The sequence below is a fragment of the Amia ocellicauda genome, chromosome 2 (assembly GCF_036373705.1).
Source record: "Amia ocellicauda isolate fAmiCal2 chromosome 2, fAmiCal2.hap1, whole genome shotgun sequence".
NCBI classification, from domain to species: domain Eukaryota; kingdom Metazoa; phylum Chordata; class Actinopteri; order Amiiformes; family Amiidae; genus Amia; species Amia ocellicauda.
The window spans coordinates 9,209,677-9,219,636 of NC_089851.1; the positions used below are offsets into that span (position 1 = coordinate 9,209,677).

The 9,960-nt window shown below is 40.2% G+C and overlaps 1 protein-coding gene across 1 annotated transcript in view; it reads left to right on the forward strand.

The window, feature by feature from the left end:
* LOC136763633 (kinesin-1 heavy chain) overlaps positions 1-9,475 on the forward strand; it is a 28,920-nt gene extending 19,445 nt beyond the window's left edge. The window contains exons 16-26 of the mRNA XM_066717767.1: positions 38-226; positions 555-672; positions 1,032-1,087; positions 1,506-1,615; positions 1,885-1,986; positions 2,181-2,241; positions 2,345-2,416; positions 2,672-2,776; positions 3,294-3,510; positions 4,198-4,333; positions 6,835-9,475. Of these exons, the coding sequence (XP_066573864.1) occupies positions 38-226; positions 555-672; positions 1,032-1,087; positions 1,506-1,615; positions 1,885-1,986; positions 2,181-2,241; positions 2,345-2,416; positions 2,672-2,776; positions 3,294-3,510; positions 4,198-4,333; positions 6,835-6,841 (1,173 nt within the window). The 3' untranslated portion in view covers positions 6,842-9,475. The remainder of the gene's footprint in view (positions 1-37; positions 227-554; positions 673-1,031; positions 1,088-1,505; positions 1,616-1,884; positions 1,987-2,180; positions 2,242-2,344; positions 2,417-2,671; positions 2,777-3,293; positions 3,511-4,197; positions 4,334-6,834) is intronic.
* The last annotated feature ends 485 nt before the right edge of the window (positions 9,476-9,960 follow it).

Below are 9,960 nucleotides of genomic sequence, written 5' to 3' on the forward strand. Positions count from 1 at the left end.
CCTTTGCTGAGTGTCTGTCACCTCTCTCCTCCAACAGCAACATGAGGGCAGTGGCCTGATCGACGAGGAGTTTACTGTGGCCCGCCTGTACATCAGCAAAATGAAATCGGAGGTGAAGTCCATGGTGAAGCGCTGCAAGCAGCTGGAGGGCACCCAGGCCGAGAGCAACAAGAAGATGGATGAGAATGAGAAAGAGCTGGCGGCCTGTCAGCTCCGCATCTCGCAGGTACAGGAGCATCGCCTGCCTCTGACCTCCTGGTGACGATGTATACCCGGCTCTGTTGCTTTGCTTTAGGGCTGCTCTCACCGACCCAGAAGAGCACAATCTTTTCTTTGGTAGAGTAGTGCAAGACTAGTGCTAATCAGGGTCTGTGAAAAGCGGCTGATAATGTCTGATCTCTTGGAAGAAAATATTAGATTTTATTCCGGTTCCAGAAATAAGTCTTCCCCTCAAACATGTGCACTCCATTGTAGATTTGTACCCGTTGGGAACGGTATTATCTGCATTGTCCATGGCATGAATGTGTCTCACAGTAGAACCTGTTCTCTGACAGCATGAAGCCAAGATCAAGTCTCTGACGGAGTACCTGCAGAACGTGGAGCAGAAGAAGAGGCACCTGGAGGAGTCGGTGGACTCTCTCAACGAGGAGCTGGTGAAGATCAATGCACAGGGTACGTGTCCTTACAGCACGAGCTTAAGAGTTTCACAGCTGGGTTTTATAGGAATTACTTTGCCAGCAGTGAAAGATTTAGCCGGGCACTTGTCAAGCTAGTTCTTGTAGATTGTAGTTGTGTCTTAGTAGGTAAGCATAAAGGGAAAAAAAAAAAAAAGCTTAACGGATCAGCAAATTTATCTGAACTTTCTATGAAGTTTTATGGGATAAACGTTTTAAGCCTATAATTGCATGTTACGGCATAGGCAACTCCCTTGAGGAATGTTTGCTTCAGGACTTTTACTATGCGTTGCTTAATGGAGCCTCCAACTGCTAAAAAACTAAATAGGTTAACAATAAATGTGTGTGTGTTTACAGAGAAAGTCCATGCCATGGAAAAGGAGAATGAAATCCAGACGGCCAATGAAGTCAAGGTATGACCAGCTCTGTAAATCTCCTAGAGAACAGTTCAAGTTGTCACTAAAGTTCAGGTATTTAAAGTGTGTGAAAGACCTTCTCAATAACAAAAATACTAATCGGACTGGAGTTGTAGACTAGGAATTAGTGCAGTTTTATTTTCAAATGCCACAGTTCAGAATTTCTGATTTTCATAGAACCTTTAGTAAGTTCCAGAACAGTTTTATCTTAATAGTTCCTGAAATTGTTGATCCCTTGACTTATGTCTCTACACACACGAGAGAGCAGGCCCTTAGTACCATTTCACTCATGATATTTTGAAATCCTCTGGCCATGCAGAACAGAGAGAGGAGTGCAGTGGGTTTGTGTGTGTGGTCTGGTGAACTGGGGGTGCCGTAGTGGTGCTAATGGGGCGTCCTTTCCCTGCCGGGACAGGAGGCCGTAGAGCAGCAGATCCAGAGTCACCGGGAGGCCCATCACAAGCAGATCAGCAGCCTGCGGGACGAGTTGGACAAGAAGGAGAAGCTCATCACCGAACTCCAGGAGTAAGATGACCATCTGCTATCTCCCCACTCTCTTAATGTTCGATTTTAACAATTTTTGATTTCATGGCTGCCTTCCCCAGATGGATAAGTGGGTATAAAGTTGTTGATGGGGAAAGTCCACTTTGAGCCCCACCCTATTATATTGAAAGTACAGAGATGCACCCTTAATGTCTTCACCTCATAAATACATCATCCTACCGCCATGGTATGTAGTTGTCATTCATTGTGAAGTCTGTCCTGGCTCTGCCTCACTGTTCTCTGTTCCTCAGTTTGAACCAGAAAATCATGCTGGAGCAGGAGCGCCTGCGCGTGGAGCACGAAAAGCTCAAGTCCACAGACCAGGAGAAGAGCCGCAAGCTGCATGAGCTCACGTATGTCCTGCTGTGTCGCAAAGCAGTGCAATAACACGGCTGTCATCTTTTCAGCCTCTAGGAGTACAAAATAAGTCAGAGGGTTTATTTAGTGTGTTCACCATCACTGCACAGAAGACATTTTATATTTGTTGTAAATATCAGATCTTTTAAGCAGTTTTGGGAGAAAACACTGGAAATGTTTCTTCTTGCAGGGTTATGCAGGACAGAAGAGAGCAGGCCAGGCAGGATCTCAAAGGGTTGGAGGAGACGGTGGTAAGTGCTTATTTCCATGGCATTAGAAGTCTTTTTACATACTTCTATGTTTAATGGCTGTTTAAACCCCTTTATACACACTGTTGTTTGTTTTTCCTTGTAGGCAAAGGAGCTCCAGACTCTGCACAATCTTAGGAAATTGTTTGTTCAGGATTTGGCAACCAGAGTTAAGAAGGTAATGGCAGCGAAATCCATCCGGTCTCAGATGCACTGTTACTCCTCGTCTCACTGCTTTTATCTTTTGATTTTTGTGACCTGCTTTGATCATTACAGTCACATTACATCATTCCCTCTGCGGTACTGATGCTGTAGGTCTAATATGGCAGTGATAATGGTAACAGGCGATGTGTTTTCTGAGAGGCTGTGTTTGCTGTGTGAGGCGACTCGCTCCACACAGCTGTGACTGACCCAGTGGCCTTGGCTTTTGCAGAGTGCTGAGATGGACTCTGACGACACCGGGGGCAGCGCTGCTCAGAAACAGAAAATCTCCTTTCTTGAGAACAACCTGGAACAGCTCACCAAGGTCCATAAACAGGTAAGAAAACCACAAGCACTGAATTCTCAGTTTACATCTTGCGTGAACCTTTAACTGACACGGTATACCTGTAAGGAATACTCTTCAAGACCTTTTTAACAGTATCCAGAAAAATAATGCCTTTCTACAAGAATTTAGCCTTTACGGGAGTGAAAAGAAAGACAGATCTGTAAAAGCTTAGCCCTGCCCCCAAAAGCATCATACTGATGGTTTTCTAATATTTGCAAGGGAAATCTGTAAGTCTAGAACTTCATAGTTAAAACACCTGCCATCTATTGTTTCACTGTAGGAATGGCCATAAACTCTAGCACTAGTCTACCTAAAATAACACTGGATCCAAGACTAGTGCTAATCTGGGTCTGTGAAACCAGCCTTTGTCTCTAGAGCACAGGCCAGGGTAAACGTTCTTGGCAGATCAGTCAGAAGACATGGAGACAAGCTGTGCATTTCTTTCCAAGCACCATTGTGTGTGTGTGTGTGTGTGTGTGTGATCAATTTTTTTTTTTTCCCCCTATAGCTGGTACGTGACAATGCAGATCTGCGTTGTGAGCTTCCTAAACTGGAAAAACGTCTTCGGGCTACAGCTGAGAGAGTTAAGGCCCTGGAGTCGGCACTGAAGGAAGCCAAAGAGAACGCGGCTCGCGACCGCAAGCGCTACCAGCAAGAGGTGGACCGCATCAAGGAGGCTGTGAGGGCCAAGAACATGGCCAGGAGGGGCCACTCCGCACAGATCGGTGAGGCACTCCTTTCCGCAGTCACCTGTGTCTGGATACGTACCTCTATTTGCATCTGTCCTTGGTTATACCACAGTGGAAACATAGCGACAGTTTGTCACACGATGACAAGCCTTATTTTGCACATCTTCAACAAGTAACCATACATCTAGTGAACAATAATAGGAATGTCAAAAGGAGACTCATATCTTACTCTTGCTGATACTGTGGCCTTTAAATAATAACAACAAAAATGTGTATTAATCGAAAAATCTATATGGTTTCCAGTTAAACCCATTTAATTAAATATGGCTGGTGTCCAAATGTTTGAATGCTGTATTATTGGTATAAATGAGGAGTCCACTGGGCCCACTTTGCTCCTCTGATCGCCAAGAATCGCAGCAAGCTGTTTCTCGAAAGATCCCAGATTCTGTACCCAGCAGTTTATTCCATAAACCAGCAACTGTGAGGCATTAATGTGGGTTCTTAGTATTTCTCATGGTTTTAATCCTAGCTGGCATTTCTCAAAACTGAGATTTCCCTCAGGTATTAACCTTTCAGCAATATGTCCTTGTCCACACTTACAGTTGACAACACTGGACTATTTTCAGTTTTTCTTTCTAATGATCCAAAGCAAAATATTTGATTGATGTTCCCTGGAATGCTCTTTGCTGGTCCTTATAATAAACAAACTGAAACTTTTTGCAGCCAAACCTATTCGCCCGGGCCAGCCTCCGGTGGCTTCCCCGACTCACCCAAATGTCAACCGCAGCGGAGGGAGCTTCTACCAGAACAGCCAGACCGTGGCGATCCGTGGAGGTGGAGGAATGAAACAGGATAAGAAGTCAGTATAGATCCTATTGGCCCTTTTAAAGTACTCTGTCATGTTTTTGTTTAAATTTGTACAATTTCATGTGTTATGTGGAAGCCTCATTTGAGCTGGATTATATTTTTAGTAGTTTACCTTTTTTATTCACTGTATTAGGTCTTGGATGAGACGCTTTTCAGGAATTCCCCTTAATTAGTTTTTTTTAACATTCAAAGATAATCCTAATTCAGTGCTGCACTGTTGTTCCTCTCTCCACTCTAGCCTCCTATTCCATTTCATCTTGTGGTTTGTCGTCTTCCCTACATAGAGATGATTAAACTTTGGTAGCAGTTAGTAAGCTTTAACTTACCGGTGCTGAACTAAAACCCTGAATTCCCTGTAGTGTCAGTGGAGGGATACCTAGCGCTGCGGCTGATGGAGACATTGGTCTCCGGTGCTCCGGTTTCAGCACAGGTAAAGTAAGCTCCAGTGGTAGTAGGCCCTGGTCATGTATGCAGCTGTGCTAAACAAGCTGGTATTGTGACCTACGAATGATCCGTAGTGCAGCTGACTTTGTAGCCTGCAAGCACATTTTTGTTAAATGCTCTTTATCTCTTGACCATTGAGCTCATTATATGACGGTAAACATTTTAAATAATGCTTCCTAGCTGAGCTTGCTGCTGCTTAAGCTTAAACACATGCCTAATTATGGAGGCCTTGCACAATAAAAGCAATAGACCTGCTGATTGCATGAATGAATGAATTTGCGCTACTATTCAAACGCACAATACCAGTTAATTTCGTCCACAATTAGCAAGCAATTTTTCTAATTGCCTTTGCTGTTAGTCACAGAACCGTATGATGGCACTGAAAGTATTTTTATTTTTAAGATACTCAAGGGCCGTGTGGAGTAGCCACGTGAAGGCAGTTGTGGAACGGCTCGGGCCGGTACAGACGGATTTCACGCTGCACCTGTCTGTCTGGTCCGAGGGGAATTTCTCTGAAAGAAAGATTGGAAAAGCAGAAACACTCCTGCAGTCCCGTTATTCTCTCGCTTGGTTGACTATATTCATTTTGGCAACGTTTTCTCAATCGGACCACTAGTCATTTTCTGCATTTTCCCGTTGGGAAGTCTTGTCTATTCCACTTTTATCGGTAACACAAATGCATTCCTCTGTAATAAACTGAGTGAAGCATTTAAATGGTGGTCTTGTTTTCATTTTGCCCACCTTAAGATGTAATCTCTATGGACAGATCTTGGCTGTTCAGTCCCACTGATCTAAACTCATCTCTCCCATTCACTACCTTTCTCTTTGTTTTTCTCTCCTCCTGTTTAAATTCTCCTCTTAACACATTATGGGGTTCTCTGAGAGATTGACTGGGTGAATATTTCTGGTTCTCCCCATTGCTCTGACCTCCCAGTCTTCATCTAAAGCTTTTATTGTAGTGTAGCCTCGGCTTTATATCTAGTCCAAGTTGCGCTTTGTTTTTTGTAATTGTAAATATGCTTAAATGGTTATTACAGGAATGATAAGTGATTGTAACTGAATTAGTCTTGCTCATATGCATGGTAAATGGTGTGGAGTATTAACATTCATAACATTTAAATAGTGCACATCATAGAATTTTTTTGGTTTTTGATCTTGTTGATTGATTTTAATACAGCTCTATCCCGCTATAACGCAGTTAAGGTGAAACTTATTTTTGCTTTGAGCAGTAAATGCATTTGCTCTACAACGGTTAAATTGCACCTTTCTTTAATTACAATTATTTTATAACTTTAAGGTACTGTATTAACAACACTGCAGCCATGTGGGCTCCGACATCAGTCGTTTGGCCTGTGTGCTAGGCTTAGGAAAATTAAAACATTATAAAATAACAGAAAACTCTTTTAATTACACATCCTTACATTTGTTTGTAAAATGATTTTCGTATTTTAACATTTTTTACATAAAATAAGTAATATGAACTTGGTAATCTTTAAATATTATTTAATATTAAATAGTTTGAAAACCATTGTGGAGATGGGAGTTTTTAACTTATTGGAAAGGGTAAAATTAAGCTAACAAAAGGGTGTAAGATTGTAACTGTCAATGCAGACAGTTTTATGTGATGAAGATCAGATTGAAAGTTTAAAAATGCAGTAAATGAGCTCGGCTTTGTTTTAGATTTTAGAAACCATTTTTGCTTTACTGTGTTATATCCAAATTCACGTTATATCGGGGTAGAGGTGTATATACGGTTTTCCTTTGCTCTTTTTCAGTCTGTATCTATTGCTTACGGAGTACATTTCATGCCGTTAGGTCCATGTTTAGTTACTAGTTTACTAGTGTTGGTAGTGTTCAGCTGGTAGACTCTGTGTTGAGATGGATTGAGCTGGCAGTGGCTTGGCATCAGTGGCAGAGAATTTGTTCATTTCTATGAAGGCCTTTTTAGTGGATTGCGTTTCGGACAATGCCCATGATGCCCAGTGGGAGTTGATCAAGCTTTGTGTGATCATTATTAAACTTCTAAAACCTTTTTTCTTTTTCTTCCAGTTGCTGAAGACTCGACATAATCTGTGACGAAGATCAATATCATCCAGACAACCTGTCATTCCATTGCAGTGAACTCTTCCCGTGAGGATTCACGGGATTTTTTCAATATATATATAAAATATACCTGGCTTGTACAGTTCTACCCTGATCTTTTTTTTTTCCTATAATAAATTGATTTCCTTACAAAACACACACACACACACACGCACACACACAAACAAAAGAAACTGATTGCAATCTAGGCGTCTTGCAAATTAACTACATGTGACTTCAATGTGTAGCTCAGTTTTATTGCACAGTTTGTCGTCATTCATGTCTTAAGATTAGTCTGCACTGTGCCAAGTTGAATGTATGTAACAGGTTTTCAAAAATGAAAATGGGAAAAAAAAAATCCTAGCAGAAACGTCCTAGACTAATTTGTGTACATTTTATTGTTTTAGGGATTGTAAAACTTTCTCTGAGTAGAATTGATAAGCTTGTTCAAAGTTTTGAATTGAATAGATTTAAAAAGATTTAAAAAAAAAAATACACTACTGTCCCATTGTACAGTTTGACATAGCACTGTACATGTTTTCTTAAAGTGAGTATTTGGATTTGGGGCCGAAAATGAAAGATGCTGTACTATAAGGATGTTCTGAACAGTGCACTCATGACCGAAGCCTGTGGAAGCCAAGGCCTTGAACACTTGAGAGAAAAGAGAAATGAAACCATAAGGAAAGATTCCAGTTGAACAGCTGCTTAGGAATTAACAATCATACCATTTTGCCAGGTTTTCAATAAATTAATGTACTGTATGATAACAGAAATGGTTAAATGCATTGTTACTGAATGCTATATATATTTAAAGGAAGAAAAACAAATGCCTTTGGTTGGCAGAACCAGAACACTTGCTTGTCCTGTCCATGATATTGTCTATTGGCAGCATTGTGTGCTTTTAAGTTGTCCTACTCGGTGATGTTATGAATTGATGTTCTTTAGGACCATAGGGATCTTTCTTTTCAGTTTAATTATTTTTTTTATGATAGTGATCATGAGTTACAGGCGCGTTTTGTTTTTTGTCTCTCCCTCTATCTAAAGTGTCTGACGAGTGCACAGTACAAACGATGCACAACCTTTTACAAATGGGGCATCATAAGCCGATGTTGGGAAGGTAGCATGCAGAATGACATTTTCTCGTGTAATAGTTTGTTAATTTGGGTTTGGTATACCTTTTGGGGTTTTATCAAAAGATTAATATTTTTCCTTTGGCTTTAAGACCAATCGCGACCATGTTTTGCATTTCCTTTTATATATGTACTCTTATTTTCTGTGCCTAGCTGTTTCTTTGGCATTTGCTGAAGAGTGCAACTGGCTAATTAGGAGGCTTTTAATTTACTGTTGTGAACACTCCTATGAAGGATGAATATTTTGAATTGAATATTTTCAGCCTTTCGTCTCAGTTTCCAGGAGAGGGTTTCTTGCTTCTGCTGCTGATCAGTTAGTCAGATGAGCAGAAGCCTGGAGGGCATGTGGTAGTTTTAACAAATGGTTGTTTGTCTCTTGTTTTTCACGCTGTCACTCTATACCATAAGAACGAGTTATTTATTAAAGGTTAAAGCTGAATTTAGTTGAAAGCAATTGCTTCATTTTTATATCATGTTTTACAGATTTTGTTTTGTCTTTTTCCAGAAGTGAAATAAAACTATCCAGTACTGGCATCTCCACATTTGAATTTCAATGAGTTTGTAAAGCCACGACTCCTTCGTTTTAGCCTAGTGCGACTGAAAACTCCCAACTTACATTTCTTAAGTGCAATATTGATTAGGCTTCCTGAAGGTTTGCGTAAAGAATCGACGAGGAATGAGTTTTGCTTTAGTGAAGTTAATCAAATGCGTCTCCAGCCTTTGATTTGCAAAAGTACCATTGTGTGGATTGAAATGACCTCCCATGTTCTTGGTAATACAGCGTGGAGATTACATTCAGTCTTTAGCACTTTAAAACTCTCCTCCAGACAAACCTGCACTTAGGATCTGCCTAAAATAGGCACACAATTTATTATTTTTTAAGTGCTAGATTCCTAGGATTGCTTAGAATAAAGGCCAATGTTTATATTAAATACTTTTTATGGAGAGTTGAGAACTCTGATGTGGATTAAATGATTACGTGTAAAATCGTGTTTACATGTCATGCCTTCAATTTGCATTTTGGACTTGTTTGGAGACATTGCTCTTGGCTGTGGCAAAATACTTGGACAGGACAATGCTGTGTGTATCCAAGTACTCTTCTGTGTACTGCTCACACGGTAAATGCATCGCAGTGTATCTTTAAAGAAGGCTTGTCTGCCCAGATTTTATCCTAGAAATTGAACACAAATCATTAAAAAAAGATGACTAATATTTATTCATGGTGATCGACTAAATTATTTGCATTAATTTAAAAATAAAGCTGCTGAAATTTATTACTGTGTAATAGTAACTAAATTTTTGATAGACAGTGAGGACTCCACCAATGGACAATGGTACTGGATCATTCCTAGAGAGCAAGGGCACAGTTGAAGGCTCGGAGGGGGGTTTGGTGACACCACCATCTACTTCTGATTGACTGCATGCTGTAAATGTATGTGTGATTAAATAAAATTAAAAAAAAAAAAAAAAAAAAAAAACCTGTCTTCAAATTCAGTGAAGTTAAAACTTTGTGAACGGGTTCGGCTGTCCTAGGCAAGACTGTGTGTGAAAAATAAAACTGTTTCCAATGTAAAGCAAGTTCATATCTAAGAGTGTAATGTACCAGGCTGCAAATGTTTTCATTATTACAACCTTTGTATGATACAATCTGAAATTAACTTCTCTTGAGACTAACCTTGCATTCTGCTGTGCTTCTTTACAAACCAGACCGTCACGTGTGTGCTTGTCATGTTCCTCATACAGCGATGGACAGAAATATGCACATGCTTCCCAAAACATGGGGTTTGCAAATGTTAGCACTTAAAAAAAACACTACATTGTGTAGAGTGATATTTAGTTTAATAAGCATTTTATGTATTATAATTAGTTAATGCCACTATCTTGTCTTAAAGGTGTGCAAATATTTGTCCATAACTTTTGTAATCTGGGTAAATATATTCTTGCCATGAAGGCACTTCTGTTG